Genomic DNA, 24,446 nt, shown 5'->3' with positions numbered 1-24,446 from the left:
AAGTGTGGGGGACAATGGTTTTTTTCCAATGCACAAACAAATAGGTTACATATCCTCCTCTCCTTTCAGCTTCTGAACTCAAGACACAAGGATAACAATCTATCAGAGGAAAATAGCATAGATGCCTCTTGCTGAAATAACAGCTGCAATTCCGTTTTTACTATTGACATTACGCAAGAGTTTATAAAATCATTAAACTCATGAGTAGCTCATTTAATCACAGTGTTTATACTTTACATCGCAGAAGATAATCAATTAATTATCCTGTTCTTCTATATGTGCAAACAGGAACACGCATGCACATATATACACACAAAAGGAAAGTGAGCTGTTCCTTGAAGGTGAGAATTACCCTTGACAAGGCGTGGACTGATGTAAATATTCCAGATATTTCCATAGTGCCTGCAGCTTGACAGTTGGACTGAAGAAAGCTCTAAACAAACCTTTGTTTCACATTCTAGTAGCAGCTTGCCTTAAAGTGTTCTGGAGGAGATTCAGAGGTTGATACAAATCTTATCAACAAGGAATCTAAATATTCTAAGTGAGTTAGTCTGCAAAGCAAACAATGGGGAACCTTTTACTGGCTAATAATTACTATATACAGAGTTTCAAGACAAAACAAAAAAGTATCTTCTCCAAATGTAGGCTATTCGACTTAAAATCTCTGTATTTTAATGTCAGTGTAACAACATGTATTTTAGTTATTCAATAGCCATTTAGATTTTAAAAATATCAGATGAATCAAAGGAGAATTATCACAGCTCTGCTGTTAATGATTAGCTGTTTCTGCAGGTGGAGGCTTGGGATGGGGACTCCCAGAAGACCCAGCTTCTGCTCTCACTTCTGACTGATCTGACAGATGACCTCGAAGGGTCAGAGAAACTGCAGAGATGCTTCTAGAAATACCTATCTATAAGTTAGACACCTACATCTCTTTAATCACCTGCTTGACTGAGATCCTTAGATTTCCCTGAAAGATGGGGGCACTTAGCTTCAAGTCCTTTGGTGTTCTGGAATTGCAACCTCTGAACAGCTGTCTCAAAGTCAAGCCACCACTTAAACCTACAAATACCTGTCTAACAAGGCAGTAAAGCCTATATAAGTCTTTCTGACAGGATAGCAGAGTTTCCCTGCATATGTCAAGTGTTTCAGGGAAGAAAGAGTAGTCTCCTGTTACAGTCTGGAACCTATTAAGAAATAACAGTGCATCTAAGAAACACACCTGGCAATTCTGAAATCATGAATGTTTTAATATACGGCTTCCTTTAGATTCACTGTAATTAGAGCTGACCCTCTGCTATCATTGGAGGAGTTCTGTTTCAGCTCCCCCTGCATGCTTCTTAAAATTCAAAAAACCAGAAACAGGACTAAAGGAAGGGGAAAGAGAGCAAATCCTAATGTTCATGTAAAAACAACTGCTGTGCCCGTGTGCCATCCTCTGTTTAAGATTACGGCTACATCTACTAAGACAGGCACGGGAAGATGTGAGCTCTGAGCCCAGAGGATGTGGACCAGATGGCTGACTGACACACCCTGCTTGGCAGAGAGTCTCCCTATGCGGGGGTTCATGGCTCCCATGCACTTGGCAGCTTGTGTCTGGCTGTCTCAGAGTGAAGAATGAGGAACGACATTCTTTCTACACCTGTTTGTGTCCTCATGTGTCCAATTTTAAGCTACCTTTTTTTAAAAAAAAACCACCATGGCAGTGACTCTAACTGCCTGCCCCTCACAGCCCCAAAACAGCCTTAGCACTGCTGCATCTTTCTGCATGTGTTTTCTCAACAGCAGCACCATTCACACTCCTATATAAATAAAAATAAGTGATCTGAAATAGATGAAATCTAGTCTGTCCCTGTGGAATGTCTTTTTTGTTGGGTTTTTGTTGTTGTTGTTGTTGCAACTGTCATAGAAAATAATTGACCATCACTGAATGGGATGCTGTAGCTTGTCCATACCTTGCTTGCTGAGGGAGGAGCAGAATACCCTTGCCTCAATGGAAGAACTCCTGTCAAAGCGTGCACCTGAATAATAAATATTTGCAACTGGCTCTGGGCCACGCTATATAATATGGACTTGTGAATGTATTGCTACACTGCTGTTGCACTCCTCCAGTATTTTAACTTCTCTAGCAGCTTCTGGATGGCTGACAGTCAGTATTGGCTTGCTAATAGCACTGCAAAGTTTGTGCGTGGCAATGTATTCAGTCAGCACAGCGAGTCATCTACTTTCCTTTAACAAGATAACTGGTTGATTAATATACTTTACCCTGGGGTGCGCAGCAGATTTATTTCCTTCCCAGATACATGCTGAATACGGGAATGAGGAGTAAACAAGTTTGTTTTCAGTTATTTGTTATTTACAGAAACAATTCCTGAACTTTTTACTCAGGCTTTATTCTAGTGAACTATCATTGAAGTTAAAGACAATTTTGTCTAAGAACTGTAGGAATGGGTCATTTTACAAAATACTTTAAGTTTAATGACACAAGGTAGCCATACTCAGGATTTCTGGGTTCAAACCAGTTGCAAGCCATTTGATAAAATACTTTGGTGATCACTGTTCCTGCTTTTCTGATGCAGACTACAGATAACAGTTACGTACCTTGGGTACTTATATGGCCTCCTCCTTTCACTGTCTGAATGCTGTTAAATCTTTAACATACTTATGGCGAAGTACTGCTTCCAGCCAGGGCAGTGATCCTCTTCTTATTCTACAAAAGGGTCTGGACACAAAGCTAAAAATAGTGCAGATCCCCAGAAGTTATTTTGATCTGTTTTCTTCTAATTTCTCAAATAAATTTGCACCTTGCTTCTGTCCAAAACCATTTATCATGGGAAATCTGTTTTGTTTATGAGGGCAATGTAGTTCCACAAAGATTCGGTAAAAATTAAACTCTTCCACTAAGAAAATTCTTCACCAAAAATGTTTTGTTTGATCGCTAAGTAATCTGCTTTGCTTCCCATTTCCCAGTGCCAGAAATATTTGCACTATTTTTATTGGAAAATTATTTTCTTAGTCTAAAGAGCAGCCAATTATCTTCACCTGATGACGTTAAAGTGATAAGCACCTTTCCTACCTGGATTTTCAAAACCCTGTTTAAACAAACATACCCTAAACAAAAAAAAACAAAAAGGCTATTTTTCTGGTAAGACTTTATTCTCTTCCACTTAAATTGCAACATGTGTGGGAGGAGGGAAAGAATGCAAATGTCAATGTGTTTTTAAGAGCAGTTTATCATGCTGTAAGTTTCTATAGCATAGAACATCTTCTAATTCTAGATGGACTGAGATTAGAAGGGCTAAAATAGACTAATGTGCCAAGAAGCATATGCAAAATACACAAAAATAGAAATCAACTCCTTTCTGAGCAGAGCTAGGACAAGAACTGAACATCCCTCAAATCTCTGTTGAATTCTTAAGGCTTACACAAAAGTTACAGGTAGATATGTAGACCCTCAATAGGCCTTCACACAGGTGACTCTTTCCTGTTTGTGAGATGTGATTACTTATTACATCATCAAAGGATTGCATACAAGCCCAGGTAAGTTACACCAAGAATTAACACAATGATCCTACAAGCTACTCAGTGTGAGTGGTTCTACCCTACTCACAGAACCCTACTGGATACACAATCAGTTTAAAAAAAAATAAATAATTAAATTAATTGAAAAAAATAATATCAGTGTCAGAACAAAAGGCACTAGAGAAATTCTAATTGTATGGAGAATTCATGATGCCAGGCATAGAATCACTAAAAGACACTAATCCTTCAACTTAACACCAATACTAAAATACAAAACATTTCCACTTACAGTCAAAGTTAAAATCCCCAATCAAAGCCCTAGTTCAGCAGTGAACATTTCAAGCACAAGAAAATGAAAATAAAAGGACGGCGCAAGAAGGAAAGAACTTGAAAAAGCAGTCCTGAAGGGTGACTCAACGCATTAAGTACCTCCATATGTCACTTCATACTGCATTGGAGACTTTAGTTCAAATCAGACTCAAGGCACTGGACCGAAATTAAGTTGATGGCACTAATTCAGTAGACTGTTGTGCATCAAAATATTTTGCTGATAATTAGATATTTTTCATTCATCACTAGTTAGAACTGGGTTACAGCCAGAGCTCACGGGAATACATTCTTTTTTCATTTGAAAAGAGAACAGAGATTCTCTTCGGAGTCCAATTCTAAATCAAGGCAATTCTTACAGTGTGCCTTTGACACACCAGTGCCTAATTTTGCATGGCACTGGGGAAGTAAACTTTTTTTTTATGATTCATACCCATCTGAAAGCCAAAAAGTAAATATTGGGCCCGAGTACTTACTGTATTTCTCATTTCTGTATTCCAATATAAATCCCTTTAACTTCTGGCCACCAACTTAGAACTGGAGTCATAAACTCAAAGACCACACTTCACCAGGTACTGTTTTCTCTCTCTACTCTTCCTTAAGATACATAACAACACTTTGGTTTTTATAAGGACTGAAAAAGCATTTTGCTGCTTTTTTTTTCCATGTCAGGATCCAGTTGATCAATGGTTAGATGTTTTGCCAGCTTAGCTTTCTCAGTTAGTGGTGCAATTTCTCTGTGCTGACGTGGCTATGTCAGCTACTGGCTATGCAATTAGATACAATTATACTGGCAAGAAAATTTTCTGCCATTCAAGAGCTGGTATAAGCTAAATCAGAAAAGTGACTTTTTTGCCAGTAGGAATGGTACTTTTAAGCATAGAAAAGGCCTAAAGCTCAATATACTCACCCCTTTAATTGAGAGCTGAGAGAACTGCTAGCTTTAGCCACAAGATAGAGCATTAATCCAGTGCTTCCAGAGGAAGTCAAATCCTCCGGGAAACAGAGATAGAAAAGAGTCCTAGTAAAGTATAAAAAGCCAAAAAGAAATGTTCCTTTTTCATTTTCAGATGGAAAAATCCCTTCAAAAGGCTGACTTTATATATACATGATAAAGGAGCAGTAAAGAAAGGATTGTATTTTGGCAGTGGATTTTGCAGTTCACCTGCAAGTTTCAGTGCACACAAAGAATTCTCCCAAACTACCTCTGCTAAAATCTCTCTAAAAGCAAGATGACAGAGAAACAATAACGGGCAGGTCAAAAGAGACTCTTAGTGATTCTAAAGTCATTAGTTTCCTGAAGTGAATTTCAGTTATTTTTATGAAATAGACAATTCAGCCAAAAAAATCCCCAACTCAGACTATCTACCCTACATGTAACATCTAAGTAGGTTATACTCTCAAATCCAAGCAGAATCTATACTCGGCACTGAAAATATATAAATGCCGAATTTGAGAAGGTAAAGTATATCTCAGCCATTTTGAAGACGTATAGATAATACCTAAATAAAAGTGATCTGGGCCTTAAGAATACCAAAATAAAGGCAGGTGAAAGGAGTGTATTCTCCTATTTTCCCCAGCAGGCTGTCCGATGAGAAAATCTCTTACTCGTCATTTGAGCGCACTTCTGCATTATGTGCTATATGATGGAAGCTACCTGAGCACTGTGAAAGCAATGAAGAACGTAGCAGACACATGCTTCATGAAACTACCAAGATAGGGAAAGAAATTATTTTCAAGAAGACTAGGCTCTCATGAACAGGGCTGAAAAAAATGATACAAGATTGAAAAGAACAGTATTTTAGATAATAAATGGGCAGAAATTTTTAGTATAACAAATACATAGAAGCAAATCCCAAAGCTCCTCCATTAGCCTGGAGAAAACTTTGATTTCAGTAGCTGCCAGCCTGCATAAACCCACATGGTAACACACTGTTCTAAAGCAGATTTCTTTATGAAACTATAGTACCATCTCTGAGAAATAAAGATGGTTATGTATATGTTCAGGCACTATAGCAACAAGAACCTCAAACTGGATAGAACAGCTCTACTACCAAGTTAGCACAAATTAAATAAAACATCTGCCTATTCTGAGTGTTTAGCTAGCTATCGTTACTACTGAATTGAGTCATGTCCCTAATATATTCTGCCACACTCCACTATAAGAGTGAAAATTATTTTATTCCCTTTTTACTTGATGTGAGGCATGCAAAAGATAAGTAACTTGCCCAAGGTCACAGAGAAAGCCCCTTTCGCTTTCTCCTCCCTGTATCTTACAAAGAAACTCTGCTGATTTATACTGGGAACAGCAGCATCCCCTCTGCCCCTCCTACTCTCTGTCAGTGGGACCATCAGTTGTTTGGGGGGATTGAAACTTAGCTCAAAACTTGGCTCAATACAAGGACATGTGGGTGTTATCTGACTCTAATCTCTGAGTCAGATCCATGAGCTAATCACGCCTTTTGCCCTTGCACTCTTTGAAGCTATGAGCTCAAGATGCTAACAGCCTGAAAGCATCACATTGTGACTGCCCAGTCCTGGTCTTAGACTGTTGACAACTTAAAACAATAGTGATTAAAAATATATATGTACAGAAGAACAATACTTTCACTACTATATGCAAGGCTTAAATGAGACACGTTTGCCTCTGCTTCCCTCCACAAATAATCTTGGTTGCACATCTCTCTTTTACATTTATGAACAATCTTCTGAGATGACTGACAACGGAGGTAACTGACATATAATACGAATCTTCCCACTGTTATCCATCCCAAGACGTGCAGCTGAATAAAATTCCGCTCAGTCAGACATAAAATCAAATTAGAGGAGTTCACTCTGAAGAGAAAGAACTAAATTTGAAACAAATAAAGCCGTGCATAATTCACTTTTAATGGGATACATTCCTAAAACCACACTAATCATAATCCTGACAAGGTAATACATTACATTGTGCGTTTATCACATCACTGTTCAGTATGCAGTAGAGCAGTAGAGCTTCAGTCACGTGAGGGATTTGCACCACATACAAAGTAAGCAAGTATTTTTTTTGCAGTCAGGATTTGTTCAGCAGAGCACTTCAGTTTATTAATAATTATACCTTACGGCTATACAACACATTTTTCTCGTACCACATGTGTTCACAAAGACCTTCACCCATCATTGAAATCCCTTGGTTAACACACAGTGTGTTTCTCCACAAAGCCCTGCAGTATTACTCAATGGTTTAGAAAAGAACCAAAAAATGCTTTATCTTTCAACTGCACAAATTTAGAAGGAAGGTAATGCCTCAAACATGGAAGCTGGCTAAGCCTGAAGTAACATTTCCTGTTTGGCAAAAACGCCATTGGATTTTTATTGACCATAAGTATTCAAGACCTTGGTTTTGGATCTGATTTTTAAGACAGCCTTTTTCATCAGCACAGAAGCTCACAACTGTGAGAATGCCTGAGTTAAAGTATGACCACCTGCTTTGCAGCTACTCTTCAAAGTCTCAGGATGTCCACTGTTACTTGGTGTGTGAGAACTAATAGGTTATAACCCAAGATGCTGTGGCTACAGGGCACAGATAAATCAGAAACAATAGAATAGTTTAATAATTTCTATAACATGGGACATCTTTCTACACCTTCATTAAAGTGTTCAACTCTGAAAAGTCATTCTAAAAAAACCAACATTCATCATGTTGCATACTCAATACCTCTCAGTAAATGGCTGATACAAAAAATGTGCCCTGCTGACAGGTTAAGAAAGATATTTTTGTATGGGATTTTAGAGTCAAGCTGGGTTCTTCCTGGGCTGTCAGCAATCAAAATTTTGTCACTGAAACTTAGAGAATCATTCTTTTAATCACATAGTATGGATTGTAGCATGCTTTTACAGCTGCATCCTTTTTAAAGAACTAACAGGTGAGAAACAGTGAAAAAGCTAATAAAAAGGATATGATCAAATATATATCAGGAGTAGATACAGTAAGCAGACGCTTTTCTACATGAATCATATACTGTGATCCTTACTTAGCAAAAATTTCCATTTACATATCCAGCTCATCCTGAAACATTGTTCCCTGCATAAACACCAGCTTTTATTTAAAAGACCATTTGCAAAAAAAAAAGTTAACAATCAGAAGACAGAACTTCAGTGTATACAATACAAATGGAATTATTTTTTCCTTATACAAACATTACAGCTCTGCAAGAAGATACAGCAAGGTGAATACCTTACAAATCAAACTGCAGGTTGCTGACACTGGGCTCAACCATATCCAGACATGGGTTATTTCTAAATTCCAAAGGTGTTTTTAACACTCAATATTCAATCCACATAGTTTTTTGCACTCCATTTTATTACTACACTTTTATGTGAGGGAATTTAAGTTACATAATACGCGCACACAGAAATCATAGACACAGACACTTGCAAGCTTCACATTCAACAAATATCCTATTTGCCAGCATGATGGCCACACACATAAAAACAGTATGTATGGCAAGCAAGAGATTAAGATTGTTTTAAAGCAGATACACACAATGGCTATGCCCTTGTCGTAGGGCAAGATGTGGATGAGGATGACTGGGAGTGAGGAGGTGTGACTTATGCAAGCAAACACAGAATCACGGTGAGCGGCGCCGGGGCGGGCGGGGGGTGGAGGTCTGGCCCCTTCCCAAAGCCCCGAGCAAACCCCATCGCCTCCCGAAACAGGGACCCTGGCCGGGCCTCAGCCCCTGCTCTGCGGAAGGCAAGGTGCTTTGCAGCCTGCATTTCTGCATCCCTGCATCCTTTCACCCCTGCATCCCTGCCCCACAGAGGGTGAGGTGGTTTGCGGCCTGCAACCCTGCATCCTTGCATCCCTGCATCCTTGTTTCCCTGCATCCCTGCAATTATTGGTCTGCAGAGGGCAAGGTGGTTTGCATCCCTGCATCCTTGCACCCCTGCAGCCCTGCCCCACAGAAGGCGAGGTGATTTGCAGCCTGTGCCCTGCCTCCCTGCATCCTTGCAATCTTGCATCCTTGCTTGACAGAGGGCAACGAGGTTTGCAGCCTGCATTTCTGCATCCCTGCATCCCTGCATCCCTGCCCCACAGAGGGTGAGGTGGTTTGCAGCCTGCATCCCTGCCCATGGCAGGTCCTGCCCCTGCCACTCTGGTCCTCCTGTTTCCTAAGGATTCCCTAGAGCTGGATGAGGCTCGGAGTGGCACTTCAAGGATGTTCTGTGCAGGGAACGGCTGCAATCCCAGAATCACAGAATGTTAGGGATTGGAAGGGGCCTCGAAAGATCATCTAGTCCAATCCCCCTGCCGGAGCAGGATTACCCAGATCATGTCACACAGGAACGCGCCCAGGCACGTTTTGAATGTCTCCAGAGAAGGAGACTCCACAACCTCTCTGGGCAGCCTGTTCCAGTGCTTTGTCACTCTCAAGGTAAAGCAGTTTTTCCTCATATTCAGTTGGAACTTCCTGTGTTTCAGTTTGTGCCCATTGCCCTTTGTCCTGTTTCTGGGCACCACTGAGAAGAGTCTGGCCCCAACACAACATGGGGAAAACTAATAAGTTTTTATCCCTCAGATCCTGCAGTCTCTGACTCTGAATACAGGGGATGTTACACCAACTAGGCACAGGCCAAGTCGTCTGCAATTCCCCCAATCCTCCAAATGAGCAGAGACTAACTGAACTAAACTGACCTGACTTCCAGGAGAGACCCATGAAAAAAGAAAAAAGGAATGATCAGATGTTATGGGGGAGCAGTGCCTTATACACTGGCTGTTATATTGACCAGACAGCAAACTCACTGAGCAAGACAAATTATATTGAGGGGACAAAAGTTAAAAATTCCAGAAATGGGAGCTGAATTGCTGCTGTTTCTCGTAATGTTAAACTTCAGTCAGGATCAAACCCTACACTCTCTGTTGAATAAAGATACACTGCCCATAAGGGGGCCTGGTGAAGCAACCCTCCTGGTGCATACAGCTCAGCTCATCTCCCTCTGTTCTCTGTTCATTTTCTTCTGCTGGAGGTGTTCCTCAGGCTTGCTCTTTCACCAGAGGAGTTTGGAACATGATAGCATCAGTTTCGTAAGTTATTTCGCAAGAATTTTGCTTTAGTGAATATCAGAGCACTTCACAAAACAGATATCATCATACCATGCGACATGTATGTAGGAAACCCAGTCCAAAGAACAGTAAAATTACTTGTACAAGGTTATCCAGATACTCAGCAGATGAAGCTCAGCTAGTACACTTAGCTTGAGAGCCCTACCCCAATGACCTATCCAGTAGGACATACGGCCCTTTGAGGAAATGAGCTGGGGGATGTCATCCATCTCTGGTTACCTCTCCTTACCCACTCCCTGCTATGAAAGAGTCCTATTTCAGTCATTGTGGAGGACTCAAAAACACTGTGGCCAACCAGAAAAGAGCTCAGAAATGTTGATGGTGAAGACCTGAACAGAATGTGGAGTGTTGGCCTTTACCATCAATCTCACTGAGGGACACCTTCGCTTCAGCATTGTTGCACAGGAAATTGGTGCCTGAATTAAGGACACAAAGGATCTCATTAACAGTTCTACATATAATGATTAAATTTCATATAGCCAAACTCTGACTTAAATCTAGGAAAATAATTTTTTAAATGTACTGTTGCCACAGAAGGACTGCTGCATAGATAGAAAGATTGTGCCTATGGCTAGTATAGTAACATAGGCTCAAATACCTATTATTTCACAGATTTTCTTAGATGGGCAATTTAGTACCTCTATATCTCAGTTCTTCACTTCTAAATAAGGGTAATAGCTAAATGGGAGCACACTAAGAGTAAGGCAAGATGCACAATAGAGACTATGTCAAAACAGAATCGGGTTTGTGCACAGGTAAAGCACAGCAAATTTGAAGCTATTTTTGCTGCATTTTGTTTAAGCTAGCAAACTACTTCACTGACAGCGTTTCAGTGCTATGCAACAAAGATTACATTTTTCCAAGAAAAGGCATAATATACCATACATTACCTTCAAATGAAATTGCAGTTCTATTTTTTTTCTACAAAACAATAAGAGAGACAAATGCTGCCTTGATAACATCTGCCAAGCTTCTTCTCAAGACAGGAGGAGCTTCAGGTCACATTCTATTCTCCACTGAGAGATAGCCAACATAGGTATCAAGACTACTAGGGTATTTAAGACCAAGATGTTAAAATCATACCTAGAGGTGGCAAACTGTAGCTATCTCTACAGTCACCAGAGAGAAGGAGACAAATTTCCCAGTTTTACACTTATGGTTGAAGCCCAAAGTCCTGTTTTGTTATATTTGATAGAAATTTTTGCACTATAGGAATATAGTCTCTCTTTGATTCTGCAACATAAATCTTGTTGGTATCACTGGGGTTAAGGGATATCTGATACAGTTTAAAAAAGATAAGCTACCACAAAAATTACTTTTTTGGCAGTTTAGCACAAAAACCTTGAAGTCAAACATGGCCCAGACAGCAACATATCTAAATCACACAGACTCCGTAGGATTTCTTCTGCCAAAAGACAAGCTAAGCACAAATGGAATCAAACAAAGATTTTCCTTCATGTCCTGGTCATAACAGGCATGTTTAAAAGGACAAACAGACCTTTCCAAAAGTCTAACACTGACTTGAAGACTAATCTATGACATGAATAAACTAAAGCAAACCTTTAATTTTATTTTCCATAGTTGTCCAGGTATCAGCAACCAGAATATAAAAATCAACTAATCAGAGGCTGTTTGTTCTCTTTCAGTGAGTCAGTGCTGCCATCTAAAGCTATCTAAGGGGCATGCAAAAGAAATTCAATGTTGTGCATCTAAATAACATTCAGGAAGCACATGTGAGTAGACAGAGAACGCAAGGTAAGTCAAATATCTTAATAAGATACAACAAAATAATGATGCTGCAGTACCTGAAGGAGCAATTCTTTCTCTATCACTTCACCTGTCTTGCTGATAAGCTGCTTCTGTAGTCTCTGTATTTTCTGAATCAGCTCATAGGTACTTGGGTCACTGGCCTAGACAAAAGCAAAGCAGTCTCAAAAATGATACATTATAACAAGTTAGCGTTTCTGGCTTGGAAATGAAACCCATAATATGTAAGTGTTCAAAAGTTACAAATATAAAATGGAGCGGGGGAGGGAGTGTTGAGGTTTTTTTAAATGGCATGTATAAAAGCAGTCCTGAAACTGAAATCTCTGCCCTGGAACATGCTCATGTTTAACACTATTACCCTCATGAACCCTCCTCAAAACAACTAATATAAATATGAGTCCTTCAGAGCTTAATCCCCAAACCAACAAAGATTGGGAGAACCACATGGCAGGGGAGGAAATGAAGGTTAGTATATAATTTTTAGCAGAAACTGAAGCTGCCCACTGACATATGAAGAGCTGCACAAGTACTTCCCACAGTTTGAAGAACTTCAAACAGTGCCAACTGAGTTTTAAGGAAAGGAAGATTTTTCTCTTGAACAAAAGAAAGAGTAACTGCAATATAGTCTTTTGAAACAGGTTGAGAAGGTAAAAGGAACAAATTATGGGAGTACGTTGATGAATTATTATGAGGCTTTAAAGTGTCCATACGTGTGGCATCTCATTCTTCAATGGAATTAAGTGCTTAAAAAGGTGACAGACTGTAGGCACTATACTGCTGCCCTCTGTCTACATAGCCTGTAAAGACCAGGAGCTAGCAGATGTCTCTCTCTCCTTCCCTTTTCATTCTTTTGTCACAGATTGCATCTGGAGGAAGCTCTAAGGAGCAAACAAATAATTCTGTGAGGAGCAGCCAGCAAAGCTTACTTTACCACCACTTTGTATCTTCTTGTTGGATCCTTTAACAAAGAGCAAAATCTGACTGAAGCTTTTCCCCACTCAGGGATTCACAATACCTCTCTCTCACATGGTTTCTCCTCTGTCATGTGGTGTCTCATAAGGTTTAAATTCACACTGCAGTAAAGACTCCAATAAAGTCTCACTCTCTGTATATTTGCTTGAGCTTATAAGGAACTTGGTATCTCATGGCTCTTAATCTTTTGTCTGATTTTATCTAAATTGACTAATCAATTCAAGTGTAACTGGGACACTAGCACAGATACTCATGCAGCTCTCACAACACATTTCCTGAGAAACCAGGCTAAAAAGTAGTTCAGTCCCCATGACCCTCTCAGTCCTTGATTTTTTTATAGCGCTGCCCAAACATGGTGCCAATTTGTGATGACTGTAGTGATATGAGGGTGTTTGTTCATTAGGAATTGAACCAAAACCCCATCAGGACTATTTCATATGGATCTTGCCATCTGCTGGCCTTTCTGTGTTCCAAATACAAACCAGTGACCTAGAACGGAAATACGTCATTTTCCATTATCAGTCTATTGGTACATTCATTTTCCCAGCACTGGATGTTTTGACTGGCGTGATTTTCCTTTGTTACAAGGCGCTTCTGGGGATTGTACCTAGATGTCTTTAACCTAGTTCAGTATCCCGCATTTTAACTCCCTTCCATGAGAAAAGCTAAGCACACCATTCAGCTTTAAGCTCAGCATGGAAAGATCAGAAATGAACTATCATGCTAGTAAGCACAGCCAAAATATTCAGCTCTGCTTCTGTAAGGACTAGCACGTTAGCACTCATTATTGGAGCAGCTAAGCGACCTAGGCTGGCATCAGATCAGAGACCCATGCAAAAGAGAAATCTCAGCTGGCTCTGACTTACTTCAAAAATATCCAGTGATGTCAATTGATGTTCATACATTTAGTCTGTGCTTGACAGATTTTTTATTTTTCCCCTTCATTTGGCGGGTTCAAATAGTGTGAAAATTTAGATTTGTTGTTTACATAACAGTTGAACTTAGATTACCTAGAATGGTTATCTTCGGGAGCCCACCACTGTTTATGTGGACGCTTGTTCCTTTTCTCACAGATGTAATTTACCTTCTGACTTCATGTCTGTCCGTTCCCCAGTCTACCTGTTCCACAACCCTTTCTAATTCTGGCTTTCTTCCTATATACATCTCCCTAATTGGTGAATGTAGGATTGTATCTTTCCCCTGTCATCCTCTTTCTCATAATCCATGTTAAGGAATCACCTCCTTCTACATTCACCTTATGCATTCTTATTCCCTTTAGTATTTGACTGGCTCTTTATAAATCCCTCTGAAATCTTTTATTGGGAAAGTGACACAAAAATAACACTGATTGCATTGTGCAAGGAAATCATTCAGCAGTTAACCATTCCACTCGTACTATGGAAATTTTGGACTGCCTGCACCTCCACATAATTTGCATAACAGTAAACTAAATAGGCTTTGTGCTGTGTCACTGATTTGGTAATATGGGCTTTGGGAACTTGAAATGCTGAGACATCACCTCTAATTTTCTCCATCTGTGAACATTCAAGGGATTCTCCAGTTCTTCTTCCAAAACTTTGCACCGAGTCTGTTCCCTTAATAGTTCCTTCCGCATGTAATGAACCTCCTGTCTTAAGAGCAGCATAAAACAAAAAGAAAAAAACACATCTAAACCACATCAATGTGACCAAGGCACTAATACACATTAACGTACCATTCTCCCATGCAGTACACTACTGGCAAAGTGACTCTTGTGATTAATAGCCGACGTCAACACCACTACACAGATGGAACCATAAGATAACACACTTAGACCACTCACTTTAGTAAGAATGGCTCGAAAAGGGGATTTTTCATCAGTTCCTGGGGAATTACTTCACAGCCTACTGGATCTTACTGTCCACATCTTCCCATGCACATTAAGGCCAGAAGGACAGATAATTCATCTAGAGTAATATACAAATCAGTTATGGAGTAATACGCAGTTACCCCTGTATTGAATCTGACAGCTTGTGTTTGAAAGAAGGTTTTAAATCTATATGGCTCACATAATCCAGTAAGTAAAACATATTCTAGGACCTAAGTATGATGGACATTGTTCTTTAGAGAACCCAAGTTTGATTTATTTTACTTCTAATACCTCTCCTCAAGGAATTTCAGGGATGATTTGTTGCTGAATTTAAAATTAATTGAGAACTCCCAAGATGCTTCGACAACTACAGAATCACAGAATCACAGAATCACAGAATGTTAGGGATTGGAAGGGACCTCGAAAGATCATCTAGTCCAATCCTCCTGCCGGAGCAGGATTGCCTAGACCATATCACACAGGAACGCGTCCAGGCACGTTTTGAATGTCTCCAGAGAAGGAGACTCCACAACCTCTCTGGGCAGCCTGTTCCAGTGTTCGGTCACCCTCACCGTAAAGAAGTTTTTCTTCATATTTAAGTGGAACCTCCTGTGTTCCAGCTTGCACCCATTGCCCCTTGTCCTGTCAAGGGATGTCACTGAGAAGAGCCTGGCTCCATCCTCATGACACTTGCCCTTTACATATTTATAAACATTAATGAGGTCACCCCTCAGTCTCCTCTTCTCCAAGCTAAAGAGACCCAGCTCCCTCAGCCTCTCCTCATAAGGGAGATGTTCCACTCCCTTAATCATCTTCGCGGCTCTGCGCTGGACTCTCTCTAGCAGTTCCCTGTCCTTCTTGAACTGAGGGGCCCACTACACTCCTATGGTGGGGATGAGGGGGTTGAGGGGCAGGAAAAAAAAGGCACCTTCTGCAATGGTCCAACCCTTATCACTTTGGTGGCTTGATCCTGTAAGTTTTCCAAGGGGAGAGGGGGTGAAAGATCACCATGTGCTTACTCCCCTACTGAATCATTTCCTGCTAAGCTCAGAGTTGCATTTAGCTCACTAGAGAGGAAAAGGCCTTTTTCTAACTGTGAGGTTAGACAAGGTTATAGAAGAGGAAAAAACCCCACATCTCCAATTGGGAAATCAAGAAAGCTAATTAGCAGCACAAGTGATAAATGGAGTCTTTTAACAGACAGTTTTCATGATGGTTTTGGACTTCATTAAAGTATGTGATTGCTGCTGCAGTTAGCAAGAATTGATCCACCCATCATGGCATGCATCGCACTATACTTCAAAACCGTCACCGAGTTTCAATACAGTAACAGACTTTCAGCTAAGTCCATTTAGGCAGCAAGTTCAAATCCTATTCCTGTCTGCAGTCAGTCGATGAAAACTGCAATTGCTAATGTTTTGTGCCCAGTTCTCTTTTCTGTTACCCCAAAACAAACTGGCATAATTCCACTGGAGTCAATGGGACTGACCATGGATTGAAGTTAATTTGCTGCCATGAAAGTCATGGAATTATACTGATACAGTTAAGCTAAAGATCTCACCCAAAACTGTGGTAGCTACATAGAATTAGTATGATGGTTATATGCTAAAACATAGCTGCCTTTCCTTACAAACCAAGACTGATTCTATAGGAAATGACAATAGTTTCCCACCAGCAACGAATACACCTCAAATACAGGAGGATTAAAAAATGAGGGGAAGCATTAAGCCAGAGAAGGAGGAGATAAATCAGGCTGGGGCTATTAAACTTCTGTTTTCAAGAAACACAACCTTCAATGAAAATTTAACTAAATCTTTCTCAGAGAGCAAGTCTACATATAAATCTGGAAGGAGAGAGCTCTGAAAATGTGCAGGGATCTGTCATAAATATGTCAAGCGTTCCCGATCCTCTGTGGATTGCATAATAAAAAGCAGTTCCACTAATTTGGGCCTTGGGTACCACTAAGTAGGTTACTAACTATGAACACCTTTTCTGCTGATGTCTGTCAAGTTTATTCTGTAGGCAGTAATTCATGGTACAAGGGGAAATATGGAAACTATTTCAACTTTATCCAAGATGTCTTTTTTCCTCCTTTCCTCCTTATAATTTTCTTAATTGCTGATAAGTTGTTTTGTGAATTTAATCCAGTCTGTGTTTGAGGTCAAACCAAACAATCCCCTTCTCCAAGGTGTGATGTTTGTTGATACAAATCTATACCATGCCTAAAACATATTTTCTGTCTCAAACACAGAATCATGGATGCAGTCACTACGAAAATGTATTCAGTTTTTCTACCTGAGCTCCTCCGCATTAGCCACACTCTTGCCAAGTATCCCCTTCTCACGTCGAAGCTTTTTGATCTCCAGCTTGAGAAGCCGGATGTCTTCCATTCTCTGTCGGTATTGGGTTTCACCCTTGTTTAAAATAGACTGTTGGATTTTTATCTTTTCATAGAGCAGAGCCACTTCATCATTGCGTCGAACAAGCTGGGACCCTAGGGTATCTCTCTCTTTGATAACCTAAGGATGCAGGGCAAAGTAATAATCTGTTACAGTTCCTCAATACAATCCCAAAGTACTGTGACTACATTTGCAGCAGTCAAAATTATGTGCATTAAGAGGTTTCACTGTTATTAGTGAAAGAAATATGGCAAGGGCTTAATACTTTCCCCTGTAAGGGTTCAGTCACCTTAATAGTATAAACTATGTACTCTGTTCACTTCAGGATCTTAACATTTTTGTTTCAACGGCACTATGAAGCTTTAGTAGTACCACATTTACAGTAGCTGAGGATCTTGATCTTAAAAACACACTGGACAAATAAGGTAACAGAATGCAGTGTGCTTGAAAAGCCAAATTAGAGATTCCTACCTGGTCAAATTGCTGCTTCTGCTTCAGCCTGTCAGCATCAGCTTCAGCAATGATTTCTAGGAGTTTTCTCTCTTCTGCCTCCTGATTTTCTATAAAGTGTTTCGTCTCCAGAGCCTGTTTTTTCATCTTAAGCCGTTCAGCCTGATAGAGTCAAAGAATACAGGTAAATTGTGCTTAGTAACAACTTCCCATTTCATAAACCTGGGACTAAGAGTTAGGATTTTAATAAAATCTCAAACATTCTTTTAGTTTCTTGAGAGGTACATATTTTGTTAGTTTTTGAGAACAAATCACTAAGACAAGAAAGCATGAAAACCACAAAGAACTGTTTTAAAGAGTATTTTGATATTGTTGTGTGATGCACAACAGAAATTTGGATGGATTTTTATCTATGACAATGGTTCAAATTGTAATTCAGAGGCACCTCATTTAATAAAAATTTGAAAAAAAAATAAATAGGTCATATTTGGAAAGCTTTTCAGTGGAGTTGTTATGTTATGAAAATCTAGCAGACATAAGTTCAAAGCCAGGCTTGGATATGAGAAAGCATAGCTCACCTTGCTGGAAAGGGCAACAATCTATGCTACGTAATACAAATAAGCATCAACTCAGAACAGCCAGAATTTGCGGAAAAGATGGCAACCAGGCATGGAAGAGCAAAATTGAGGGTGACCTCATTAATGGTTTTAAATATGTAAAGGGCAAGTGTCATGAGGATGGAGCCAGGCTCTTCTCAGTGACATCCCTTGACAGGACAAGGGGCAATGGGTGCAAGCTGGAACACAGGAGGTTCCGCATAAATATGAGGAAAAACTTCTTTACGGTGAGGGTGACCGAACACTGGAACAGGCTGCCCAGAGAGGTTGTGGAGTCTCCTTCTCTGGAGACATTCAAAACGCGCCTGGACGCGTTCGTGTGTGATATGGTCTAGACAATCCTGCTCCGGCAGGAGGATTGGACTAGATGATCTTTCGAGGTCCCTTCCAATCCCTAACATCCTGTGATTCTGTGATTCTGTGAAATTAAAGAGCTTTGGCACGTTTTTAGGGGATGTGTAGATGAGGAAGACTGGGAAAAGAGGGGCTGTCCCTAAGTGCAGGGGAAGTAATGCATTGTTACAGTGATAGCACACCACTAATATAAACTACAGTGGAATCTGCCCAATAATTCTGTCCTGTTGTCAAGAACTCTAACTCAAGGCATGCATGTAGATAAAAACTAATAGGGTCTTCTTGGATTATTAGAAATTTCTATCATTGCTAGGCAATTAGTTAGAGCCAAGACAGAACTAGCTGACTACAGTCCATTTTCATAGATATGAAAACTTTGAAGCCTTTTGACTCAAAAACTTTGCCACAACTCTGATCCTTATAAAGGATGATGTTCAAGCCGCCTTTTCAGAAAGAGCATCATCCAATGCTGAAAGAATGAGGCTGTGATGAAGGCTGCACCTGCAAAAACATTGATTTAAGACAGAAAGAGTTCCATCATCATAATAAATTAGCTTGTTCCATTCTTATTTTCTTTAATAAAATTCTCATTTTCCCATATGTGCAACACTCATATCTCTCTTACTCAGTGTTGGATGTTCATCAGAATCCATCAGCCAAATAAAAATGCAAGCCGCTTCATATTGAAATGCAATCAACACTGTGCAAAAGCTGTCTACAAATGTAAAACTGCTCATGCGTTTGGCATTGCTGGATAATATTTTTTTAATATATCAAAATTCTATGTTCTCCTTATGTCAGAAAAAATATGAGTTGTAAACAAGAAGTGGTATTAGATGTTGGCAGCAAACATTCATATAAACAAATCTCCTCACTGAAATGCACTAAGTCAAAATAAATCTGAACTGACTTGTACAGTAAAGAACATAAATACTTTAAGCCACACAAAGGTCCCACACAAGATAACAGGACTTTCAGTGAGATTAAATATGCTAAAAACTACAGTATGAGAGTCTGTGTACATTAGGCAAGAGAAAGGGAAATGAATAAACACAGTCACTGTGCAAGCAGATAAATGGTCAGATCTGAAACTGCTGTAAATCAGCATAGCTCATTTGAAATTAGTTCAGAGAGTTGGTAAGAACTGAATAACAGTCAGCAAGAAAGAAGAATTTATATGGGACCTATGCCAACATCTCAAACGAAATTCAAATCAAATTCTTGTTTAGATTCGGAAATATTAGGGTAAGTGAAGAGGTTTTTTTATTTGTTCTAGAGGTGGGAAGAAAATATGAATTTTATGAAAGTTATAACTGGGGCTGGAGATAGAATGCTGAAATAACAAGAAGTCAGAGGTTTTACACCCAGATTTCTAGAAAAAGCTAAAAAAAAAAAAAAGACATGCATGAACATCTTCAAAAATATACAAAAGCACTTGACAGCAGCTCAAAACTGGAGGGCCATAGTTCTTACAGCTTCCAGATATATATTTTTCAACATTTGGATGCTTTCTCAAACCAGTCTGATCCACAAGCCTGCATGAAGGCCAACTGAAACCAAAAGATGGCTTTGTACTGGCTTTAATGGAGCTTGGATCTGGTGTCCTCTGTTTCATTTACCATGATTACACATTTTTAAGACCTTTATGCCAGATGAGGCAAGCATGAATCCAATGTCTGTATAATCTCATTCCTACGAATCTCAGTCCTCCATGCTTTAGCGCATTCCTTAAATTGATTTCCCAGGAACAGCTTGCTTCCTTCACATCAGCACAAACAGGACAAATTGAAGCCAGCTTGCTACACAAATAATTGGGTTCTTTTGTGCCTGTGTCAATCAGCCCCCTCTTTGAATTCTCCTCTGCTTTAGTATTCAGCAGAGACGCTCAGGTAGAAGGCCACAATGCCCTGAAGCTAGGCAGTAATGTGATGTCAGTATATGGACATACTTGCTAGTGAATAATTGAGTGGGTAAACCACGTAGCAATCATATGTTTGTCAAATGGATGGCAGACAGTTCTGAGGTGATGAGACAGAACTGGGGACTAGTTAAGGCAGAAAGCTGCACACAGGAAATGAGATGCTGTTTGACTTCTCCATCACTGGTAGAACAACTCTGAGACAGATCAGGTACAAGAACACAAATTCATCTCTTTTTTACAAAGCTCTATTGATGTCTTGTCATAACTGTATTGTGCTGAGAGGGGCTGAAAACTCAAGGAGTCATTGCAGCGTAACAATAGACTGACAAAAAAAAACATTGTGGAAAGTGGTGGGGGACTTTTGTTTTTTGGGGGCTGTTGTTTGTTTCCTGGTTTGGGGTTTTTCCAGTGCTTAGTGAAGAGAAAAAATAAGCTGCTGTGGACACTAACTCCTTAAATCTTTTGAGAGTGCAGCAAATTGGGTTGATACATCACCGTAAATCTAATAGCTTATTTAAGAATAGGCTGCAGCCAGTCCAGAGAAGAAGAACCAGACCTTCAAGCTCAGATTTCCTTTGATTTAAAACAGATTCTTGCTGCTTTATACCACAATATTAAAATAACTTTCTGTGCAGGGGGACCTACTAAAAGGCACTGTCTAACTCACAGAAGACTAATGCTTGCTAGTCACACAGAAATACAAGATTGTGAAGCATAATATAATGGACTTTGCACTTAAAAACCCCAGAGAGAAAAAAGTTTTTAAAAATAATTATAAGGCTCTATATTAAAAAGTTTGCTAGAGTCAGGCTATCCCCAAAATCCACATTTCTGGAAGCAAAATGGAACTTTTTAGTAAAAAAGTTCAGTTATCAAGAGATTTAAAGCTTTCAACAGACAATCCAGGACCTTTCTGATTATAATTATAGGCAGAGATTAAATTTGTCAGATACATGAATGATTTGTGTAACTAATACCTCTAAAGGGTACTGAGATCTTGTGCTTCAATTACAAAACAGTTTATTAAAATGCAGCAAAACAACTACCACAGATGAGGAACATGATGCAATCTGTGAAATCATGGAAACCATCCTTTGTAAGAAGGTGTTTGTGTAAAAGCTCTTACTTTAAGTGATTCCTTCTCCTTCTCTGTTCGCTGATGTTCTAGATGTTCTTTCACAAGGGCTGCTTCTTTGTCTGTGATCTCATCTCTCAGCTGATCCACCTGATGTGTCACTGTTTTCAGTTTCTTCTTCATTTCTGCTATCTCATCCTAATAAGATAGGAAGTGTGATCACAGAGAGGGATCAAAAAAGAGTAAGTTTGTGCTTGGGAGTTCAGGCTATTCTGATGTTGGAGAATGTAACCACAGTGCTTGAGAGGAGATCTGTTGTGCTACCACAAGACATTACTTTTTAATCCAACAGAACAAACCAGTCCCATTAAATGACAATTTTTTGTTTATGCTAGCATGACATTGCAGCAAAAAGCCTTTAAATGATCATCAATTATAATAAGCCATTTAATTTAAAGTGCTGGACACACAATAAGAACTAGCAGTCAATCCAAATTAATCAGATTCTAATCCTATCCATCTGCTTTCATGCTTCTAGCAATGTATTTTTTAATAAGGTTGTATGCAGTTAGGCACAAATATTTGGAAAGAAGCTGTTTTTGTGCAAATGAACATACCCATGGGTAAGATACCTATATGCCTGCAAGGGACTACAGGAAGTAGTTATCTCCATTTTGCTTCTGTGCTAGCTTGCACATAGGTGCAAGGGGGAAAAGAGTGTGCTCAGAGATTGAGAGGTCTCTGGTACAAGAACATTTAGCATATATTTTAAGCTCAAAATACAGAGCAAAAAGCCTGGTAGCACTGCAGAGAAGTCAGGTCACTCGGACTATTTCTACTCACAGCACAGAGGTGACTGCCTGTACAAAATTAAGATACTGTTTCAACTCATTACAGTGACGGCACATGTTGTGACACGAAATGGAAGCTAATAAATTCAATGCTTAGACAGACATACTCTTCTGGATCTAATGTAAGTAGCTTTAGAAGCTATTACTCCTCTGCCAGAGGCTGTCACCTCATAGAGAAGACATCATAACCTTTCATGTGAGTACATTCTGTTTCAGTACACAACCAGGGCAGCTTAGAGCTCGTTCAGTACTGTCCACCATAGGTGTGGATTTACTTGACATTTCTTGCATGAAATGCTTAACATAGTTAAGCAAGATCTTGAGTCATGTTAGTCTTCACAAACAGTACTGAGAAAGCACTGATTAGTGGTCTGACAGCCCTCAAAGACAAAATTCATGGATTCCACAGTTATTTTGCCCATATACAGCAAATTCAATGAACTAGAAATAAATGCAGCAATATGCCACTAAGCCTATCTGTTTGCATATTCAGTCACTCCTGTGAATTCAAAAGTCATATGAAAAGCTGTCTTTGCTAAATAGCCTATAAATATCTTCAATATTGTAAAAGATGAGAGAAATTTAAAATCTGGTGCCCAGACATATACTCAAATACAGTCCTAATTCTGTATTTAATGAAGAACAGTACGAACACACAATTTTTGCAAACAGGTTTCCTGAACAACTTGCTTAAACAAATGAGCTCCTAACACCAAAAGAAGCCCCAAGGATGAAAGCATCAGATATTTATCTCATATTAACAGCCTGCCAGCATGTCTTTTCCAAGAGATTTTACTGAGCTGAAGATTATCATACTCTGGAGACCACTAGCAAGGTGGGCAACAGGGGACCTTTCCACATTAAACCATCCAAAAATACTTACGTCTAGCTTTATCTAAACAAGCTTGTGCAAATTTGCTTTACTTCCCAAAAGGAAAAAGAATTTACCATGATTTTTAACACAAGCCTCTTTTATTTTTTTTTTCATGGCTGGCTGACCTGTTTCTGAAGTATGAATGGCTATTTTTTAACTACTACACATAATATTACCAAAAGATCTTTTGGGGTCAGCCATCTTCTCACATAAAAACGCTGTAAATCACAGCTATCCAAGGTCCCAATCTCTGCCAATTGCGATAGGATTTGTGTAGTATTTTAGATCTTTACATCAGAATAACAGAATGTATCCTTAAGTGATCTGTTCTCTTCCTCTAGTATTGTTAGTGAGATCCCCAAGGAAGAGATATGAATGGAGAGAATCATTATCTGAGGGAAATGGCACTCCTTGAAAGGAACAAGTGAGGTGGAAGCACTGAGTTCTGTCAGAAAATTCCACTTCAGCTGGGAAAGTGTTCCCTCTGCTTTCTAAATCATGATTCACAGTAACGTGCATATGCATTCAGGGCTAAGGAGGCAATCTTATTCCCATTATACCCTATTTCCCATACATGCAGACAACTCCCAAAGGGATAAAACAGAGTGGAGCCAGGATGGAAAAGAAAAAGTTTCTTCTCTGATACGGTTTTATGATTCCATAGCTCCAGTATACCATTATTTTATGTGTGGTTTGAAGTCAGGATATTGCCACATGATGACTGTGAGCTCCTATTTCCAGTCCACATACAAACTATCCAGATAAACTGTCAGGGACCTAAAACATTAATTTCCTCAAAGCACACAGGAATGCAGAAACTACTTCTGCTATTTACCCATTGAGCTTTCCTTTTAACAAATTAAAATTAGATCAGAAATAAACAAGAGCAGAGAGAGAAGTACAAGGAAAAATGTATCCTTCTACCTTAGCTTCAATCAAATTTTTACTGCACAGGTTCCTCTCTGTTCTCACAGCTTCACAGTGGTTTTGTTGCTGTTTTAATTTAATCGCAGACTCTTCTATTTTCTTCTCATAGTCACAGATCTGCATTTCCCGTATTTCAATATCTTTCAGGTGCTGTAGGACCTGGAGGACAAAGAAGGAAGTGAACATGATTAAACCATCATCACAAGGTTATAAGGATGGGGCTGAGTTTGTGATTTTCTTCTAAGGTGACAAGTTCAAATCCTTATGATAAGAAATTTTAGCTACAGCTAAAAATCACTTCCGTCCAAGTACAAGTTTAACCTTTCTGGATTGTTTATGTGGGAGAACATCTTATTTTAATCTGATACCCAGGTTTTGTTCAAGGCTAAAACTTATAGATGTGCACACATTTAATTTAAAAACAAGCTACTGAAA

General features: G+C 39.4%; 1 protein-coding gene across 1 annotated transcript in view; it reads right to left on the bottom strand.

The window, feature by feature from the left end:
* CFAP58 (cilia and flagella associated protein 58) overlaps positions 1–24,446 on the bottom strand; it is a 69,275-nt gene that overhangs the window by 14,396 nt on the left and 30,433 nt on the right. Inside the window, exons 11-16 of the mRNA XM_068397453.1 lie at positions 24,009–24,170; positions 21,411–21,557; positions 17,414–17,554; positions 16,839–17,062; positions 14,214–14,325; positions 11,761–11,865 (exon numbers count right to left, since the gene is read on the bottom strand). Coding sequence (XP_068253554.1) covers positions 11,761–11,865; positions 14,214–14,325; positions 16,839–17,062; positions 17,414–17,554; positions 21,411–21,557; positions 24,009–24,170 — 891 coding nt within the window. The remainder of the gene's footprint in view (positions 1–11,760; positions 11,866–14,213; positions 14,326–16,838; positions 17,063–17,413; positions 17,555–21,410; positions 21,558–24,008; positions 24,171–24,446) is intronic.

This window comes from Nyctibius grandis, chromosome 4, assembly GCF_013368605.1.
Source record: "Nyctibius grandis isolate bNycGra1 chromosome 4, bNycGra1.pri, whole genome shotgun sequence".
Taxonomy (NCBI): domain Eukaryota; kingdom Metazoa; phylum Chordata; class Aves; order Nyctibiiformes; family Nyctibiidae; genus Nyctibius; species Nyctibius grandis.
Note: the sequence above shows the minus strand (reverse complement) of the source record. Positions and strands in the feature narration are given on the sequence as shown.